The sequence below is a fragment of the Doryrhamphus excisus genome, linkage group LG7 (assembly GCF_037039965.1).
Source record: "Doryrhamphus excisus strain RoL-2023G ecotype Guam linkage group LG7, RoL_Dexc_Guam_v1.1, whole genome shotgun sequence".
Taxonomy (NCBI): Eukaryota; Metazoa; Chordata; class Actinopteri; order Syngnathiformes; family Syngnathidae; genus Doryrhamphus; species Doryrhamphus excisus.
Window position 1 is genome coordinate 22,277,261 of NC_136363.1, and position 19,490 is coordinate 22,296,750.

General features: G+C 47.9%; 3 protein-coding genes and 1 long non-coding RNA gene across 5 annotated transcripts in view; 2 read left to right on the top strand and 2 right to left on the bottom strand.

The window, feature by feature from the left end:
* The window catches only part of flt1 (fms related receptor tyrosine kinase 1), a 20,934-nt gene extending 18,499 nt beyond the window's left edge, over positions 1 to 2,435 (top strand). The window contains exons 21-29 of the mRNA XM_058059300.2: positions 95 to 146; positions 239 to 336; positions 598 to 720; positions 789 to 900; positions 966 to 1,065; positions 1,136 to 1,324; positions 1,444 to 1,522; positions 1,603 to 1,691; positions 1,759 to 2,435. Of these exons, the coding sequence (XP_057915283.2) occupies positions 95 to 146; positions 239 to 336; positions 598 to 720; positions 789 to 900; positions 966 to 1,065; positions 1,136 to 1,324; positions 1,444 to 1,522; positions 1,603 to 1,691; positions 1,759 to 1,870 (954 nt within the window). The 3' untranslated portion in view covers positions 1,871 to 2,435. The remainder of the gene's footprint in view (positions 1 to 94; positions 147 to 238; positions 337 to 597; positions 721 to 788; positions 901 to 965; positions 1,066 to 1,135; positions 1,325 to 1,443; positions 1,523 to 1,602; positions 1,692 to 1,758) is intronic.
* On the bottom strand, positions 2,264 to 11,908 carry pan3 (poly(A) specific ribonuclease subunit PAN3). The gene is made up of 20 exons (XM_078792485.1): positions 11,797 to 11,908; positions 10,427 to 10,631; positions 9,936 to 10,294; positions 9,003 to 9,124; positions 8,486 to 8,558; positions 8,332 to 8,402; positions 8,095 to 8,239; positions 7,791 to 8,008; positions 7,575 to 7,679; positions 7,454 to 7,511; positions 7,223 to 7,384; positions 7,003 to 7,119; positions 6,695 to 6,796; positions 6,010 to 6,175; positions 5,509 to 5,596; positions 5,273 to 5,412; positions 5,074 to 5,203; positions 4,690 to 4,754; positions 4,461 to 4,599; positions 2,264 to 3,939 (listed from the first exon to the last, which is right to left on the bottom strand). The coding sequence occupies exons 2-20, from the start codon at positions 10,444 to 10,446 to the stop codon at positions 3,799 to 3,801; spliced, it is 2,421 nt and encodes an 806-aa protein (XP_078648611.1). The 5' UTR covers positions 10,447 to 10,631; positions 11,797 to 11,908; the 3' UTR covers positions 2,264 to 3,798.
* Positions 11,909 to 13,252: 1,344 nt separating this feature from the next.
* Positions 13,253 to 19,186, top strand: LOC131108404 (receptor-type tyrosine-protein kinase FLT3). 2 transcript variants are annotated; one of them, XM_058059302.2, is made up of 20 exons: positions 13,253 to 13,362; positions 13,430 to 13,566; positions 13,652 to 13,830; positions 14,701 to 14,839; positions 14,917 to 15,094; positions 15,246 to 15,346; positions 15,415 to 15,529; positions 15,597 to 15,802; positions 15,871 to 15,983; positions 16,043 to 16,175; positions 16,257 to 16,361; positions 16,434 to 16,544; positions 16,686 to 16,842; positions 17,025 to 17,125; positions 17,205 to 17,314; positions 17,533 to 17,655; positions 17,719 to 17,830; positions 17,904 to 18,003; positions 18,070 to 18,187; positions 18,296 to 19,186. In XM_058059302.2, the coding sequence occupies exons 1-20, from the start codon at positions 13,298 to 13,300 to the stop codon at positions 18,458 to 18,460; spliced, it is 2,568 nt and encodes an 855-aa protein (XP_057915285.2). In that variant the 5' UTR covers positions 13,253 to 13,297; the 3' UTR covers positions 18,461 to 19,186. The 2 variants fall into 2 exon arrangements, with proteins under 2 accessions (XP_057915285.2, XP_057915286.2); XM_058059303.2 differs by having other exon boundaries at positions 18,070 to 18,175.
* On the bottom strand, positions 14,409 to 15,079 carry LOC144899580 (uncharacterized). The gene is made up of 3 exons (XR_013627856.1): positions 14,912 to 15,079; positions 14,723 to 14,789; positions 14,409 to 14,503 (listed from the first exon to the last, which is right to left on the bottom strand). It is a non-coding gene; the product is annotated as an uncharacterized LOC144899580 (long non-coding RNA).
* Positions 19,187 to 19,490: the final 304 nt, after the last annotated feature.

The window sequence follows — 19,490 nt, forward strand, 5'->3', positions numbered from 1 at the left end:
TCACCAAAAGATCTCCAGTTGGCCTCTCTTGACGTTTATGAATTCTATGCTAGAAAACAGCTCTGTGTGTCATACATCTACGCTTCCTTCTCAGGGCCCACAAGGGACAAGTTGGCATCCGCACACGGGACCAGGCTTTGGTGACCGTAAGCGGCACACGTGTCCATCACAACATGGCTTCTTTCCAACAAGGAACGTAGCAACAAGAGTTTATTAGTCTTTTTTTTTTTTACTTTAGATGACATCCGGACTTCCGACACGGCTTTGTTCCTGGAGGACCTGGTCTCCTTCAGCTTCCAGGTGGCACGAGGGATGGACTTCCTGGCCGCTCGAAAGGTCTCATAGTTGCACATAAAGTACATCACCAGTAAAAACACTTAGCAAACACTGCCAGGTGGGCATCGAACTCTGGGCAGAATTCAGCCTTTTTTCCAGAGAACTGGAATCATGATCTGGAGTGCATGACAAAATGTGACATGTAGTATGAAGTTCATGTAGTGGCACCAAAGTATGGACATTATTATTCCTATTATTATGTACATTATATGTACTAGCAGGCATCTGTGCAGACCCCTGAGTGTCGTCTGTGGGTCCTAGTGTATCCACCGAGACCTGGCGGCCCGGAACGTCCTCCTGGCAGACCACCGAGTGGTGAAGATCTGCGACTTCGGCCTGGCCAGAGACATCTACAAAGACCCCGACTACGTGCGCAAGGGAGACGTGAGCGCACACGGCACCCAGACCGGGGGCGTCACCAAGGTAAATAACGTGCTGTGATTGGCTGACAGGCCCGCCTGCCTCTCAAGTGGATGTCTCCGGAGTCCATCTTTGACAAAGTCTTCACCACTCAAAGTGACGTCTGGTCCTTTGGCGTTCTCCTCTGGGAGATCTTCTCTTTGGGTAAGAGCTCTCACTCCCACCAGTCCTGGAAGCTTTGGGGGTGTAATACCACGCGTGTCCACCAGGAGCGTCCCCGTACCCGGGTCTCCACATCGATGAGGAGTTCTGCCACAGACTGAAGGCGGGAACCAGGATGAGAGCGCCGGAGTTCAGCACGGCTGACATGTGAGAGCAGGTGAACGTGTTGGTGGTTCTTGTCTTAGAAGATGACGTGTGTGTGTGTGTGTGTGTGTAGTTACAGTACCATGCTGGCCTGCTGGGAGGCCGAGCCCAGCCAGCGACCTTCCTTCTCCCAGCTGGTGGAGACCCTGGGGGACCTGCTCCAGTCCATGGTGCAGCAGGGGGGGAAGGACTACATTCCTCTGGGATGGCCGGAGAAAGCTGAACCCGGCTGGGACAAAAGCCTCGCCGTCACTAACCTCAGGTAGGAATCATCGACGAGTCACGGATGGACTTCTTCCAGTCCTGGAACTATCAAGTCTTTGGACAAATGGAGCACACTCCAAATCCACATCCAAAGTGTTTGTGCTTGACCTTGGGTAGTTACATGCGGGCCGTGGCCACCCTCCAGACCTTTGAGGTTCCCTGCCAGGGCGACGCTGGTCCTGGACGTGATGATGAGGCAAGAAGACACAACAGCAACTAAAACCCCAAACAAACACAAACAGTCCTCATGAGACCTGATTGACTCGTTGGCTTCAGGATGAGCAGAGCGACAGCGGCATGGTCCTTCCATCAGAGGAGCTCCAGCACCTGGCGTGGAACCACAGGAGCACCGGGAAGCTCAGCAGGTACCAAACGATGTTCTTTCATGCCAGCATCAAACATCAACACGTCTCGCGGCTTCCTCACCTTCAGTAAACAGCCGGACAAGGACGGTCTCCACGGCGACGAGACGCCCGTCCATCCATGCGACTGGGGCTCCCCGACTCCCGATGACAACGCTGCCTTCCTCCGCCCCTCCCTCTAAGATCTCCCTCACCCTCTAGATCGGCCATATTTACTCATCTTTCACTTCCTCTTGTGGTATTTCTACCTCGTGTTACACAAGCTGAGCTTTCTGTTGGAATGCCGCCATTATATGCTGGATCAAGTCTTTGTGTTTCATCATGACTATTTACTCTCGTATGGTACATAATCTTTTCCTGGAAAGTAAGCAACAAAATAAGAACAGCTGACATACTCCATTTTGTTCATATGTACTTTGCCAGGTGGAGAACAGACTTTAGCTTTAGCGCATGTTGGGAGGGCGGCCGAGGACATGCTGCATGATTGACAGGCTGGCCAAACGTGGTTTATGTTGGCGCTGCCTGTCGTTATTGATGGAAAGATGAATTAGTTGAACGGTCAGGTGCTAACTGCGTCACTTTAGTTCTTCTTTATTAAAATACTGCTGTACACACAAATATTGCAAAGTCTGAGACGATGAACACAAGAGGGGCAAAAACACACCAGGATGCTGTGGGGTTGATTACTGGAGTGTGTTAGCATGTGGCTGGTCAAGTGATGCTGTGGGGGGGGGCAGTCTTGTGCACATGGAATCTTGTGTGTTCGGGGGTGGGGGGGGGTCTAAAGCACCACATTCACCAAAGTGTGTTTTTGTTTTGCTAAAACCAGAGAAAGTAGTCCATGATCCGACGCCGTCCTCACCCCCGGCGGCCATCTTTAAAACAGCATCTGGATCAGAAGCAGCTGAGCCCAGACGCTGTTCTTGGCGTGTCCTCGCCCGTCGCCGTGTGGTGTGACTTTGAGGTCCATGGTTTGGTCCGTTGAGAAGGCGGAGGAGAAACCGAGAGCAGCGTTTGGGCTCAGTCACGTTTCATCTCCAGGTTGAGCTTTAAAGGGAACCTTGACAGCACATCTCAGCGAGAAGCCCCGCCCGTGTTCTATCATAGGTGGACTGTTAGGACGCCTGAACACATTCAATGATTTGGGTGGGGGGATGGGGGGGGGTCTCACTGGCTTGTAGTTTCATCGTCATATCATAAACTAAAAAAAAAAATGCTGCCTTGTTCTTTTCATCCCTGCTGGTATTGGTCCACAGAATAGAAAGGTAGTCACCCACTTCCCATGATGCACTTCTGCACAACAACTCCATGATGAGGATGAGGGGAGGGTGAGGGCAGAAAGAAGATAGCAGAGGACATTCCAAAAAGAGGCAGCTGTGGCTCAACCTCAGACACCCGAAGAATGGGGGCCACCTGTCCTTGAGGTGGCCTGTGCCACCCCAGTGTCCGCCCTCCAAAAGCAGGGGTGGGGTGCACATGCATGTACCACCCCCGTTACCCTCCCTCCCTCCCTGCCCATCCCTGTTCCAGTTTTCAGCACCTCACCCCCAGTGGTTTGTCCTTGGTGGATTGGGGGGGGCAGTGTCGGAGCGTCCTGTGTTGTCCAATAAAAATCCTCCGCTCCCCCTCACCCCCCCCAATGATGCAGTCCATGGGGGACAAAAGGTGGAAGTGATGTTGAGATAACAAGTGTATGACTTTGTACACTCTGTCAGCCATTCACGCTTGTTCATAAAAAAATAAGCTAAATTAAAATCTTAGTGCATCGTCCTCACAGAGAGAACCCCCCAGCGGTAGAAACAAACAATAAAAGCAGGAAAAATAGTTCAGACACCACAAGGTTTGCCTCTGCGTTTGTTCCCCAAATCTAAAAAATGTCATCAATGGCGTCCGAGCGTCCGTAATGTTTTTTTTTCCTTTTTCCGCTGCAGGGATTTTAGGGAAGAAAAAAAAACACTTTAAGAAAAAAAGCCTTCCTGGTGGACAGTGTATGTGACTGAGGTTCACGAAGCCCCGCCCCGCCCCGCCCCGCCCCCACCATGCTGATGTCACCACGAGCCCCCGGCCGACCGCCGTAGTGCAATTGTGTGCTGCGGGCCTGAAGGGGGCGCTACAGGGAGCCCGAGGCGGCCGCCTGCAGCTCTTGGAAGGTGCTGTCGAAGCAGCGCTTCAGGTCCGAGTAGGTCACCACCAGGATGCTCTTCTCGTCCCGCGACACCAGGCTGATCTTCTCGGGACCGCCCGCATCAAGCTGGAAACAAAACAGCACAAAACGAAGTTCAGCGCAATAATTGCTTCCAGACCCAAGCGTGATGAGGGAATTTCCACAGAGGAAAATTCCTTTTTTATAAATAAACTTGTGGCCTTCTGGATGTGTCATTAGAGCCCCCTAGACATGAAATAACACCCCTAGAGTCACACTTAGCCAATACGGTGAAGAAAAACTAGGCTGGTGTTCATGTGTTCCATTGCTGATTGAAAGCTGCAATAGCCTGGGACTTGATTGTCTCACTGAACATTACAGTAACTTTACTGACCCCTGGTGGCCAGAGTGAAACACTACATATCCCTGACTGTCTTTGAAGGCTTCTTCTGATCGCCTTATATTTGCACTCTCGTTCATTCAGCCATTTTTATGCTTGAGAATGCTTCATTTTGGCAAAACATAAGTCTAATTTGCTTCGATGAGCATATTTCTGGATTAATAATAATAATAATAATAATAATAGCCATGGTAGATGATGAGAATGGAATGCGATGCTCTTCACTGACTTTGTTGAGGCAGGAGACGATGTGGCTGAGGTCGATCCATGGCGTTCCGGCTTCCGTCACCTGATGAAAAAGATGGTCCCGGAAAAGCTTGAGCAGGTAGCGGTCGCCCGTTTCCGACCACGTGGGGTCCTTCTGAAACCTAGCAACACACGGCACAGTTCCGCTTCCTCTGCCAAGGGATCACCAATGAAGCTGGCATGCAAGAAATAAGAAAAAAGGATCTACTTACTCGGGCCTCTCGTTGATGGTGCCCAGTTTGGCCAACAGGCGGAAGAGGCGGCCATTTTGCACTTCCTGAAAAACAGGTTTCAGCAGGTTTTATCTTGTTGTATACGTTTTCATCCTGGCAAAGCTCGCGTGTTTACGTCTCAGCATGTCTGCTGGTAAAGAAAGCCCTTTATCCCACGGGAGGCAGCCAAGTGGAGACTGTGGAGTCCAATAGATATAATATATAGAATTATAGAGTATGCATTGTACGGTCATTCCTATCCGTCTCACGTTACGTTACAATGAGGCGGCTGATGCATACGGTAAATAGTACGTTGTTGCTGTGCCGAGTCGGTACCGTGGAGTAGAAAAGGAAAAGCCCGGTTCCAGACCCGGCAGCACACACCTTGGCCAGGTCCTCCTCGATGACATCGTTCCTCATCTGCGACGCGTCCAGCTGGGTGTAAAATCGTGCCCCGATCATGGGCATGATGTCGTTGACGCTGCGTAGGCGGGACTGCTCAGTCAGCAGATATCTGCGGCGAGGAGACGGAGTACAATAAAAGCCTTGCGGGGGTTTAGCTTATGCCGCTTCCTGTCCGTACAGTATGAGGTTCTTGAGGTCTGAAGAGTAGTTGATGGACACCAGCTCCATGGCCTTCTGCAGGTTCTCCCTCTGAATGCCGGCCAGCGAGTTGCACGCCAGCGCCAGCACCACTTTGCCCAGCGACACCAGGTCAGCTTGCTGCGCCACAAAGGGTACAATGTTGAGTGTTCGAGCACCCGTGATGCCGTAGTGCACCGTGTGTAGCGCAGACGTGGGCGATGTTGGTGAGACTACCTGGTATTGTGGCATCAGGGCCAGGTGGTTGGTCTGACTGTTGTCGAACGTTAAGACGTCAAAAACACCCACGCAGTTCACTCGTAACCTGCACACAAACCATAAACGGGACTTTTACCAATTAGCAGTTTTCATACTGCGCTTGCTAACATGTACCCACTTCCACTTTTCATGGGTTACAGTAACACTTGATAGATTCACTTTTAGAACAACTAGGAATACATGCAGTACCTGCGTGTACTAACACCAAGTGTAGCAATGCTTGCAGTACCTGCGTGTACCAAGTGTAGAAATGCATGCAGTACCTGCGTGTACCAAGTGTAGGAATGCATGGAGTACCTGCGTATACTAAGTCTAGGAATGCAAGTAGTACCTGCGTGTTGCATACATGGTAGTACACACACTACTAAATGAGCAAGAATGTACCACTAAGTGCACACTACTAAACTAGGAAGGTAAAATATGTGCAGTATGTGTGTACTACACTAAAAGTATGCCCACCTGGTCTTGCCGGTGATGAGAATCTTGCTGGGGTCCATGACGCGGCAGGCCAGGCCCGCTGTGTGGATGGTACGCAGGGCGGAGCTGAGCTGGACGATGTAGGCCCAGATCAGAGACTCGGGTAGCAGGCCGGCATGCTGCCGTGGTGGCGGTGGCTCGTGTTGTCCTGCACGCGCGCACACACACACACACACACACCGTTATCAGAGGAACCCAGCTGGAAGGTCTCCCCTCAACTTCCTTATCTTGTCGCTGAAACATTTTGAGTGGCTCCAATGTTAGCGTCCAGACGGCCTGCCTCCATGATGACTTTTTAGAACTTAGATGTCATTTCAAGGTATTTTCCGCACATCAGACCTGAGCCTGTACGGCACCTGCCTTAAGATCAGTTTCAGCCACAGTTTCCCCTAAGAGGTCCATGTTTCTCTCGCTCAAGTCAACCGTCAAATTTGGGTGCCTCACTGGCAACCCATTTTGGTTTTAAACCCCCCCCAGCCTGCTGCCTTTGAACTCATACGATGGCCATGCCTTAATTGGCTTTCGGCGCCGGCAGCCAAACCGTCCTAAGCTAGTGACCCAATTAGCACATATTAGCGCGTCACAAAAACAAAGTGCGTCAGGCCAAATAAATAAAAAGAGCGCTGCAGGGGGGGGGGGCGCTCTGCGTGCAGGAAGAGCCGCTCACCCCACTTCCTCTTGGTGAAATACGAGTCAGCTGCCGGGTCGTTGAAGTGTCGGCTGAACATGGTCTCTGCACCCGCGTGGAAGTCGTAGGAGAACACCAACGCTGGAGACAAGAATGAGGGAAAAATTGTGAGGGGTGTTCTTTGTACACCATAAAGGATTCTTGGACTTCCATAAAGTTTCAAGAATTTGTAGACCCCCACAGGGTCCTTATCTACTCAACTGCAGAGGGCAACAGGTTAGGTGTTTGTTAGGAGGAGGATGTGCATATGAATTAACTAATTAACTCGACTGTTTGCAAACACTCACAGTGATCTCCAAAGGCTTTGGTGGTGAAGACCTCCCTCAGCGTTACAGAGTTGGAGTGCTGGATCTTCTTCCACATGTCCACCAACATCATGCACTTGGTGTTGACAAGGCGAAAACCTGCCCACATTTCAACAACGTGAGCACGGGAAGGGAAGCCAGCTAGCATGTACTGTAAGATGCTGTTTGTGTACATGCAGCGCCGTTAGCTTAGCATTTGTACCGTGTATCCTCCTCAGGCAGTACGGCAGGTCGTCCTTGCTGTTGACCGCCTTGTAGCAGGACGTGATGTAGCTGAAGTTGCTGGTCTTCTGCATGCAGTTGGGCGGGGGGAGGGGCTCCAGAGGGAAGAGGCTGTGGTAGCTGTCCACCTCGGAAGGGACGTCTGCGGAAGACAATCAACAACAACAATTCTATTCTTAGCAAATGTGCTTTCCCAGGACCCGAGCTCTACCTGGGTTCTCCGAGTGGTCAATCTGGGCCATGGTGATCAGATGTCGGTTTATCAACTCCTGCGGGAAGATGGCAGACATGAGCACCCTGGAATTTCCGTGTTCAAAAACGGGGAGGCGTACCTGTCGGAGTTCATCGGCCATGAAGAAGGACGGGGCGTTGGCTTTGGGCTGCATGTAAGCCACGTGGGGCGCGGTGGGGGGGTAGATATGGTAGGTAGGAAACACCTGTGGTGAAACCAGAAACGCTGAGCTTCCCATTTACTGAGAAGTGAAAACTGGAGGCGACACAAACAAAGAGGATGAAACTTCAGCCTGGCGGAAACGAAATCGACGTACCATCCCGGCCATGGGTGCTGGGGTGTTGTCCGTGTAGAAGTAGGTGGTCCCCCCGACGGTCTCCTTCTGGATGATGTGAGCGCCCTGGTCGGACGCCGTGGTGGGCACCATGTAGTTGACCGGGTTGGGGGTGTGGCTGCGCCGACGCGGGGCGGGTGAGGTGTGGGGCGTGATTTTCGGCGAGTGAAGGGGGGATGATCCCGCCGATAAAGACATGCCTGAAATGAGGGACACGGCGTCACGTTGCAGAATGCGTCAAGGCTGTGGGCTTGTGAGTTCTACAAAAAGGTCTCAAACACAGCACCTGGGGCGAGAGCGGCCGCTGTGGAGCTGCTGAGGCCTGGGTGAGCGAAGAGAGGTGAGGGGAAGGCCTGGACTGAAGACTGAGCCATGGTGGCCATTCGAGGGGCTCCCTTAGGGATGAACTCACTTGCTGCCGGATTGGGAGCCTAAATCAAAATCAGGCTCACGTATTAAAAACTCACCTTGGGAGCGTTTGAATCTCACACAGCAGTAACGTTGCTTAATGGTGTATACTCACCTTTCTCCTTTGGGAAATGCTGAGAGCACCAAAATCGCTGAACAGTGACGATGTCGGTGAGTTCACTGGATCTAGGAAAAGACCACAAGATAAAAAGTGCGGAAAAGCCGGGAGGGTGTGGGCGTGCAATTTGAATGACGGAAATATGCGTCACCATGAGCGCTGTGGCTGAAATTCTTGGCACCGTCGTTGAGGAGACTGGGAGAGCTGCTGCTGGTAGTTATTCGCTAAAGGGAGAGGGGCGTTCAAAACACATTTATTACAAACTTATGTGCACTTCTAGACGATCGCCGTCAAATAATGGCCATCGACTGAAGTCTAGGTCACAATCGGGTGTACGAGTTATCAAACCATACACGCGCCCTCCGTGTGTTTAGACAAGTCAAGCGGTAGGTAGCCGCAGCATCCGAGAAAGAAATGTACAGCTTACGTTTCACTTTTGCATCTCATAGATAATAACCTTGGTGTTTCATCAACCTAGCATCAATAATGTGGAAGTGGACAACATGTCAACATAGAGGGAACAATGTTTAAAGAAATGACACTCAGATTTATGTCAACATAGCACGGCGGGCCGGGACTTGAAGACATGGACTAAACGGCGACTTTAACGGGGTGCACGGTTTTAAATGTATAAGAAACAATGACGGAAATTAGACATGCTGTCATACCTGCATCATGGAGTATTTGGGCTCTGCAGGGCTTCCAAATCCATTCACCCCAATAAAGCTGCTACTGAAGTAGGAGTTGGTAAGATTGGCATCGCTAAGCGCTGGACCCTCCATCCCTGGGACTGTGGATGACACAAACCACGTTGACTAAATCCAACACGAAGCCAGCAGTGAGCAATGATGCCGAAAAGCGCACAGACGCCAAAGCAGACATTCGGAAAGTTGGAATATTCCTGGTCGGATTGCAACCAATCACAGGGCTCATTAGAAAGAATGTAAACAGTCCCACAAGTGCACTTGCACAGCGGCGATGCTAAAGCACACCAACACCGTCATATGTAAACAGCACCGTGTCATTAAAACCTTTTAATGTACATTGGCTAGTTTAGTTACAGTTAATAAAGTTGTGTAAGCTTCTTATTGTTGTTTGTATTCATTGCAAAAAAACAGTACCTCGTGTACGGCTATGCTAGCTGTTGGCTAACTTAGCATCAGCGCTACAACTTACACAATGTATTGATTGTGTTAGAAAATGGGGATCATTTGTGTTAGAACTTGTTTTAACGACTAATTTGAGGGCTCCTTTATCTCCGAGTCGCTGTCTAGGCGCAACACGGGCTAACGTTAGTGGTTGGTGCCCACTCACAGCTGTCACACTAACAGGCCTCCTCCGTGGCAGCCGCAACAGGCTATTTTCTTATTTTTACGAAGAACAACTTTGAAGTAAGTCTTATCACGATACCAGCATTAAAGCACAAAGCCCAAAGCAGATGATGCTGATGTGCATATGACGAGTAACTAATGTAATTTGTTTGGCAGCAAAGAGGCCTCATTGAAGCCCCAAACTAAATTTCAACAAAGCCCGCCCATGGAACACTCACAGCCGGGGATATCCCATGTGAGACCCGGGCTGTGACGTAAAGTGTTACTCACTGGTTAACAGCGACCCGTCCAGAGACGTTCCTGCAGGCCCCATGCTTTCAGTCTTCTTGGACACAGCGGTGCCCCCGCCGCCCTGGCAGGAGGCCGCGGAGCCGCTGATGGAATACCCCGCTGGCGTCCCGCCACCCCCGGGCAGAGACAACGGGACGGGGCTCCCGCCGCCGTGCAACGGCAGGGTTGCCATGGACGGATCCTCGTGCAGGAACTGACACTCGTCTCCATAGAAGCAGGTCTTGTCTTTCGCGTAGTAACGGCAAAACTTCACCTTGACATTGGGTATCCCAGCACCCCCGAGCGGAGCAACTGAAGCTGGGAGTCCACTGTTCATGGCACCACCGCCGCTGCCGTTGCTGCCGGAAGACACTCAAACATAGGGAGACGCATACAGCTAGCCTGCTAGCTAGCTCGCGAGCTAGCCTACAAACAATTCCCCCTTGACGGAGCTAAATTGAGCTGACATTGAAATGGGCTGCAGTACTCACATCATAGCGCTGGGGTGCATGTTTTGCTTAGAGGACTATATCATTGCACGCCTGGAACAGCGAGCTCCCGGGTCGCCATCCATGCAGCACCGTTCTTTGCAAAGTAGCCTGTTGTTGTTTTTGCTTACTGCCAGGCTCCCCTCATGACGTGATGCATCCTGGGTAACCGCCTCTCATTTGGAATACCTGCTGCCAGTGCTGCATACTGTACATTTACAGTACACCATACTATATTACACTGGTTTTTACTACATACCATTTACTATACTGCTATATACTATCATTTCGTTGTCCTTAGAAATTATATTCGGCTATACTAAAACCTTTAAAAACCATTTTGCAATCATGATAGCGATATTTGTATATTACAACATATTACATTAAGGGTATATATATATGTGTGTGTGTATTTATATATACACACACATATGTAACCCAAGTGAAAATTATAATATCATTTATTTATATATATACTTGTATACCATATATTTTTTAAATTTAATTATAATACCCTTTCATATAATTATGAATGCATATATATATATATATATAAAGTATAAATAAAATGTTTCAATAAACTAACACTCAGCATCAGGTGATTTGAATTATGTGATTTGAGTCATGTGATTCTGTGCACCCAATCAGGGTTTCACCCCTGGATCACATGACACCCAATAACCAATAAATAGCTAACATGAAGCCTGTCAACAAACACACATGGGGGAAACACTTGCCGCACAGGTAGGCTTGCAAATGTATTTCAGAGCAATAATATGTTTTAACACTGCTGCATTTAAATACGTTGTGGGCGCCCACTACCACTGCCGCGACTGGGAGCACCACCTCGGAGCATTTCATGTACTATTGAACGGAACTGATAAGTCTAGGAAACATTGGATTCACTTAGCTGAGCCAGCCAGCCTCATTGTGTGGGCTGGTTAGCATGAACAGCAAATGCCAGATTGTCAAAGTGTAAATGGAATAAACATTCACTTTCATGTTGATGGTAGAATTGTTGCATTTCTGTGAAAGGTTATATTGAACCAATTGTACTTAAGCACTACTTGGGAATGAGTTACGGATGAATGCACTTCACTATTGTATAGCATTCATGTAGAATTATGGGATGAATAATATAATACAATATTATGTCATAGATTTAAATATAAGTAGTTATATGCTAGATACCTTATGCAATTAGTATAAGTCTTATTGTGTGCACACTGACCCTTGACAATAACATCTGCCTGTACTTGGTGTTAATTGACTGTGGCCCTGTGTTTTTCAGGCACAGAAAGATGGCGAGCTAAGCTAAGGAGGCCTAGAACCAGGACCAACTAGGACTCCCCGTGAATGAACTGACTACTCACCTGCTGGTAGGAGTTTGGCCAACCTGAACTGTTCCCCATTTTTCCCCCCTTTGGTCACTGCCTCACATGAAGTTTTCACTATCTGGTCACCAAGACTTGGACTGGTTGGTATCGGCTGAAAGAAAACATGGTGAATCTCACACATTGCATTCCTTGTATATTCTTGTAAATGGCACCCACTGAATGGCCATTCAATCACGAACAACTTTGAACCTTAATTGTCTATTGTATATCTTGTATTTTCTTTTTGTGTTTTGGGGTTTATGCCCATGCATGTAAATATTGAATACACTGCATAAGCAAACTCAGATTGTGTATCCGGGTCATTTCTCCTCTCGGAGTCTTGCCTAATCTCCTGAGTCCATTTTCCCAATAGTCTTCTTTGATTGCAATTAACTAATTAAATAAATGGTTGTATAAAAATGTATGCATTTTTGTATAATTTCTTGCATTGCATATATATATTATAAAGTAGATTTAGGTCAATTGGGCCATCAGCTCTAAATATAATTGGTAGTAGTACTCTGAGCGTGTAAGGTGCATTGCCAAAATGGGAAGTGGCTAACTTCATTTATTAGGTCGTCAGGCGTGGCTTCTTCCCCTTTTAATAAAAAAAAACAGCATCACAGTCTTCAAAGTTTCTGTGGAGCGAGAATGAGACAGACGTGCAGATGTCCTCGCTTGGTGAAATGATTGCGGGTGAGTGCGAAATGGCCTGTTGGCTGTTCTCGGTAATGTTTTATCAGTCAATTTGAGTTTTGTTCCCAAAAGCAAATGAGAATTTGTAAGATGTGGTTGGTCAACCAATTTTGTATAAAGTGTGAATTGCATATTTGATTTGTTTTTGACAAAGCATGAGACTAACGCATTGTGATTTGTCATCAAGCTGCTGTCCTGCTGTGTGTACTTGGGCTGCATTGCTGTCAGGACGTTGCAGCACAGAACCACATCTGTGTAACAGGTCATGGGGTAAAATCATTCTCAAGGTGTCAGTCTTTTGTTCTCTTTGCTTGTGGGCTACTTTCCACTGTGCCATGCTTTCCAGGTGGAGTGCTTTCACCCAGCAGACCACCTGAATGCATCAGGTGCAGTCCACCTGGAGGTCCGTGTGGGCAAGACACTGGTCATCTCCCTGGAGGACATCCATGGATGCGCCATGTGCCGCTTCATGCGAGGACCAGACACGGTGGCGTAAGTGTCATCTGCCAGCCTGTACACTTGTAGGCCTGTTGGATGATGTGGGTCAGTTCCCCTCTACAGAAATGGGAGTGTCTCCATGGTCCTGCCATCACTTTCCAAGGGAGATTCCGGGGAGTACATGCTGAGATGTGAACTTTCCAACGGGACCAGGTTTTCTTTGTCCGTGGTTCTCCATGTAGATGACACTTCAGGTTAGTGGCACATTACCATCACTCGTGTTGCAAATTTGAGCTCATGTGATGTTTCCTCCTTAGAGCGTCCCACAAAACCTCGTCTGACATTGATTCGCGCAGATGTGCCAATGAGTTCCCCTCATTTTAAGTGTGCGTCCGAGGGACATCCAAAGCCCACCTTGAGGTGGTTTGGGTGAGGACAATTTCTCCTTGCAACAATGAATGTGATATTTTTGGGGACTAATTTTCCTTGTGAACAGAATTCCAGATGAGGGGACTGTTTCAGGGGATGGAAGTGCGGTGAGCACAATAACTAGCATTAAGTTCACACACAGAGGAGTCATGTGTTGTGCGAGGAACCCCAAAGGACAGGAATGCTCTCAAGTGTATGACTACGGTAATTACATCTCAGCTCCATCACGACGGAACCAAAGCCAGATTATTTCACACCATTTAGATGGAGTAATGGCTTTGTTTCTTAGACTTGGAGAGTGACGCGAAGAAAAATGAGGTGTCCAAGGTGATCCTGAGTCCCGGTCAGCCTCTTCTGCTTCGCTGCAGAATCCAACGCAAGAGACTACGATCAGCGGTGGCGTGGGACAAAGACGGCCAAGGCATGACTGCCAGCGCTTTAGCATGCCCTGCTAAAGTAAACGAGGAGGTAGTTACTCTAGCAGTCCTTAAGTCCAGAGTAGGATTTGCCGGTTTTACGTACTTGTGTTTACCTTGTTTTCCGAATACTTTGTCTTGGTCGCTTTCCTTTTTTGTGACTGTACAGTTATTTTTTTTTTACATTTTGACATGATGTATTAACACATAGGGCCTAAAATCAACCAAATCAAATTCAAGTAGCATTTTTCAAATGTAAACATCTAACATGCAGTGTTGGATGGCCACTCAACTGTCCATGAATGAGTGGGAATGGTTGTTTATCTATATGTGCCCTGCCAGTGATGGCTTGCTCTCAGAATAACACTGCCCTCTAGCGTTTCAGTAGAGACCTGCACGCCACAAGGTCTGCCCTCAGCCCTAATCTCATTTAACAGCACGTGCCACAACAAAGCTAAATCCATATTATTTTATATATATTATAATTTGCCTTCAAAGCCAGGCAAGACTTTGGCAGTATTTAACTTTGTACACAAATGTCCTACTCAAAAAATACCTCAAGCAAAATACATTGTGTGTAGGAATTCAAAGACCATGATTTATAGCTTCCTGATGGCAGTGTTGGCTTACCTTTCCATGGTCTGACTGGTGACAAGCTTTTTTCCATCAATCGGAAGGTGGTGTCGTGTTTCATTGGCGACTTCCCTTCCGCTTTCAAATCCTTCCTGCATTGACAGCACATCCAAATCAGTGAATATTATTTTAATATTTACTACCTGCTTTACTTGATCTATGTACACCACTGAAAGACCCGTTTGAGGTCAGTACTTTGAAGCCGAGCATGACTGCGGATCCGAGGTCATGGATTGCATCTTAATTATCAGCATGACTAATAAAAAAATCAAAAAATGCTGTATTTCAGATTTGCATCAAAAATGACTCACATGGCAAAATCCAGATGTCCTATCTGTTCATCAACTCCATCAACGTGACCCACAGTGGCAGCTATACCTGCAGGAATCAGCAGAACACAAGCAAGACTGTTGACATCAGCGTCCAGGGTTGGTGCCACACATCCGCTTCAATCAGCCTCAAATCAGGCCCACGTAGATCTCATGGTTTGCATGCGTTACCCCAGCTGAAGATTCCCTCTCAGTCCAGCTGGAGGGGAGGAAAAGTCTTCCGGCCCGGGAGGCAATCAGCTCATGCTTGCAAGCCCATGTGTTGTACCACCCCGTGCTGCAGTACTGCGCCTGGGAGGCTCCTGATGGGAATATGTCCCAATGCATTACAGCCGACTGGGTGACAAAGCACAGGTACCACTGATGCAAAAGTGAACAGCAATCATCAATCAAATAGCAATATTTTAACTATTCATTTCCATCACAAAAATTGGAATTGTGTTTTTTGTCATTTCCATAGTAAAGTGACGTTTCATTGAATAAATATTTTTGAATGTTTCTTCAGGACGGTGAAGCTGTGTGCTGCACTGAAATCAGGGGAGTACAAGCTTCACTTGAAGGCCGGCGGACAAAGCCAAAGCAAGTCTGTGTACGTGTGCGTTGTAGGTAAGAACCCCTCATTTGACGTCCATGTCAGACACATCCAGCTTCATGCCCCCCCCCCTTCATCACAGACGAGCCAAAGTTCAATTTCAGTCAAGACGGAAATGACAATACCCTCCGCATCAGGACAGCGACCGCGGTGCCGGCAAGTTCCATTTGGATGTCGTGTTTCTCTGCCAACCAAAGGTGCGACCGCAACTGGGCGGGTGTTGATCTCCTCCTTGACACATCTCCACGCTTTGTCTGATTGCAGCTGTGACAGGCACTCTGTGTGGAAACGCATCCTCAACACCTCACAGAGTGACTCTGACGAGCAATGTGACAAGCCCATGGAGAGCTCCATCAGCACGGAGCTTTTTGACGGACACTATTTGAAGTTTTGCCTGACTAACTCGGTCGGCTCCTGGTGCACCGAGAGACATTTGGTCTACTACACACCGGCGCCGCTTGCCTCAAGAGGTTTGTTCCACCCAACGAACTGCTTCAGAAACTGTCCACCCAGTCTCACACGCACACTGGTGTTTCAGGAGGTCCGGCTGAAGAGAAGAGCAGCTTCATGGTGCTGAAAGTGGGCAGCGTGATCCTGGTAGTGGCTTTGATCGTCGTCAGCGTGGTGCTTGTTTACTTTGTCAAAAAGAAGGTGAGACGTGTGAAAGCGTTCGACACACAGGCTGGCATCTAACTCTGATTGGCCAACAGAAACCTCAGTATCAGCCCCAGCTCCAGATGATCCAGATGGTTGGGCCCAATGATAACGACTACATCTACATTAACTTCAAGGACTATGACTACGAACACAAATGGGAATTTCCCAGAGAGAACTTGGAATTAGGTCTGGCTAAATCAATCACTTCTTGGCACGAGACTTACGTGACTCTTGTCATGATCAGTCGGCATCTCATGTCATCCTCAGGCAAAGAACTGGGCTCTGGTGCTTTCGGCACGGTGGTCCAGGCAACGGCGTACGGCATCAACAAGGCAGGCGTCTCTCAGCAGGTGGCCGTCAAGATGCTGAAAGGTTGGTGTTTGCTTGGCTTGAAGAGTCCAAGGACGCAGTAAGATCATCACGTGCGGTTCTTCTGCCTTACAGAGAAACACCAGGACGTGGAGAAGGAGGCTCTGATGTCCGAACTGAAGATGCTGACTCACATTGGTCACCATGCAAACATTGTCAACCTGCTCGGGGCCTGCACAGAGTCGGGTACATCTACACAACTACAAATGCAGTCACCAAGGTTGAAGTTGGAACATGTGTGGAGTTTGCATGTTTCCCCGGGTCCTCGTGAATTCAACCAAACGTGTGTAAAATCATGCCTCTAAGCTTAATGTCCGCCCCGTGCAGGTCCCATATACCTGATATTCCAGTTCTGCTGCCATGGAGACTTGCTGAACTACCTGAAGAACAGCAGCGAGCGTTACCACAAGTGTGTGGCAGACGCGTTCACAGAGGACCGCTTTAGCAGCCTGTACAACAACCTGACGGCCACTAAAAAGTCCTGGTGGGCATCACGCATTGCCAAACACACTCTGCGCCCTGTAGTAGTCACATATGGGAAATTTAAAAGACCCCCTGCCCAGCTGGCACCATCAAACCACTTTCTATTCAAACTACTATTGAAAGTAATTTAATTATTTACAGTTTAGAGCTGAACATAAACTAACTAGTGTTTTGTGCCATCAGTGTGCAGGAGGGCAGTGTGAACAACTACCCCGCCTCCACTCGGGGACAGGAGGACCTTGCCCTCCTCCAGCACAGCTTGGATGACACGGACTGTGATGAAGGTCAGAAGGTGCCTTCTGAGGCAAACTAAACATTTGACAATTCTGACTAATAGTTCACCGCTGATCTTGACTGATGCAGAAAGCTACAAAAACGATCACACGGACGACCTGCAGGCCCTGACTTTCGATGACCTCTTGAGCTTTGCTTTCCAAGTGGCTAAAGGCATGGAGTTCCTCTCCTCTAAAAATGTAAGCACATGTGAATAACGGTGCATTTTTTTTGTTCACACAATAAACCTTGAATTAAAAGTATATTTACTCTATATTCACTTAAGACATTATTTATTTTCCTACCTGGCAACACAGGCCTTGAAATCTAATTGGACAGAAGTGATAAAACTATTAGTTGGGAGTGACACAACTGCTATGATTTGCATTAATGCACTGGTACGCATTGGGGTGTGTAGTGTATCCATCGTGACCTGGCAGCACGGAACGTGTTGGTGACAAAAGGCCGACTGGTGAAAATTGGCGACTTTGGATTGGCTCGAGACATCGACAACGACTCCAACTATGTTGTTAGAGGAAACGTAAGTTATATGACACACAACCCTTCACATCAAAAGTGACTTAAACAACTTACTGCCTCACAGGTGCGTTTGCCCGTCAAGTGGATGGCGCCGGAGAGCATCTTCGAGGGGATGTACACCATGAAGAGTGACGTGTGGGCGTACGGCATCCTCCTCTGGGAGATCTTCTCGCTCGGTATCGCCTCTCACATGACCACCTGATGTTAATGAGCAGCGTAAACAGCCTTTTGTACAAATGTCTGCCTCAGGTGTCACGCCGTACCCGGGCATCAAGGTGGACCACACGTTCTACGCCATGATTGAGAGAGGATTTAAGATGGAGTGTCCCTACTATGCTGATGAGTCTGTGTAGGTGTGCTCGTCTAGAGTGTACATGTCCCCCACATGGATATTTCATTATCAGTCCTCCTGCAGGTACGACATCATGTGCAAGTGCTGGGCCTTGGAGCCCAGCCACCGGCCCTCGTTCGCCAAGCTGGTGTCGTTCATGTCTGACCATCTGACAATCAGAGAGGAGAAGGTAGAAGTGCAGGTTTGAGCAGTCATACAATAGAGCTAACTTCAAATTGATGTACTTTTTAAGGAACAAAGCTTTTATCTGACTCACATGAGTAGCTGACAGCGAGCCTTCCTCTTTCAGCTCTATCACAACATGATCGACCAGACACCCAGCGACTATCAGAATGCAGCAGATGTTCTGGACACTTCCGCTTCTGTGAAACAGGAGGCTGCGCTGCACACGGCCGACGCCACGTGTGTGGAAATGTGTGAGGGCAAACTTCTGAAGCAGTCCGGGACTGGGTAACAGTTTATATGAAAACGAAAAGGAGCATCGCAGCATATTTCATGTATTATAAGACAGCGGTGTTCAAACAGTTGCCAAATAATGAAGGGTGAGCGTCTTCACCTTCTGTTTACATTCACTTGATGCTAACACCAAATCAACATAGTAGGTCAAAATATGCTAGAGTATGTAGTTAAACTTTTTTTTACATTAATGGTACTTTCTGGTTCTGATGTGTTAAATCTTGTGCATCAAACGTGCCGTCAGACAATACCAAATGAGCTGCAGGCCAAAGAATTTGGACACGCCTCATCAAATATAAACCTCGACAACGCCCAAGCCAAAATCACTTATGGGGTTTCTAACAAATGTTCAACACACGGTTCTGTATATATAATCATTTCTACATACACATATATACCTTTTGTGCAGCTAAAAGCTACAACTTTGTTCTCAGGCACATATACATGCAATTGTTATGCCTGACTGGTTTATGCTGCTTTTTTGTTTTTCAGGGAGCTTTAAACAATATGATTCATTGCATGTATTTTCCAGGATGAACTTATATACGTTAGAGCGTCTGAGCACATGACATCATTGGCCCATTCATATCAGATTATGTACTACGTATTATGTCATATTTATGGTAAATGGGATTACACCTGCATCGTGTTTTCCTACTCATATTTGATCAGAGCTGATTCTCATATTAGCCATCAATGTACATATACACAACACTTTGGAAATAAATTAAACAATATTACGGCAGTGAAATGTTATCCATATGAATCCAAAGGGTCAAATATTTTATTTACGGCAAACTTTTTTTCTATTCAATTTGGTCCTAAAAACGGGGTGTGGGAATCAAGCCTTGTAGCTGAATTGACCAATCGGCGGCCCTGCCTCCGATGATTGACGTGCAGTTCGGCCAATGGCTGCACGGAGAGTCAGTGTTACGATCTGTTCTGTTTTCGGAGACGACGAAAGAAAGCAAGACATTTCTTCAAGTGTAAGGTGATGTAATCCAAACTTTCAAATTCACGTCGAATGT

Excerpts from the sequence above, each read along its gene's own strand:
- pan3 (XM_078792485.1), bottom strand. The coding sequence starts at position 10,446 with ATGCACCCCAGCGCTATGAT. Across the intron at positions 7,120-7,222 it reads CTGCCTGAGGAGGATACACG|GTTTTCGCCTTGTCAACACC; the intron begins GTACAAATGCTA and ends AAATGTGGGCAG. Across the intron at positions 4,600-4,689 it reads ACCATCAACGAGAGGCCCGA|GTTTCAGAAGGACCCCACGT; the intron begins GTAAGTAGATCC and ends GTGTGTTGCTAG.
- LOC131108404 (XM_058059302.2), top strand. The coding sequence starts at position 13,298 with ATGAGTTCCCCTCATTTTAAGTGTGCGTCCGAGGGACATCCAAAGCCC. Across the intron at positions 13,363-13,429 it reads CCCACCTTGAGGTGGTTTGG|AATTCCAGATGAGGGGACTG; the intron begins GTGAGGACAATT and ends CCTTGTGAACAG. Across the intron at positions 17,126-17,204 it reads TGACACGGACTGTGATGAAG|AAAGCTACAAAAACGATCAC; the intron begins GTCAGAAGGTGC and ends TGACTGATGCAG.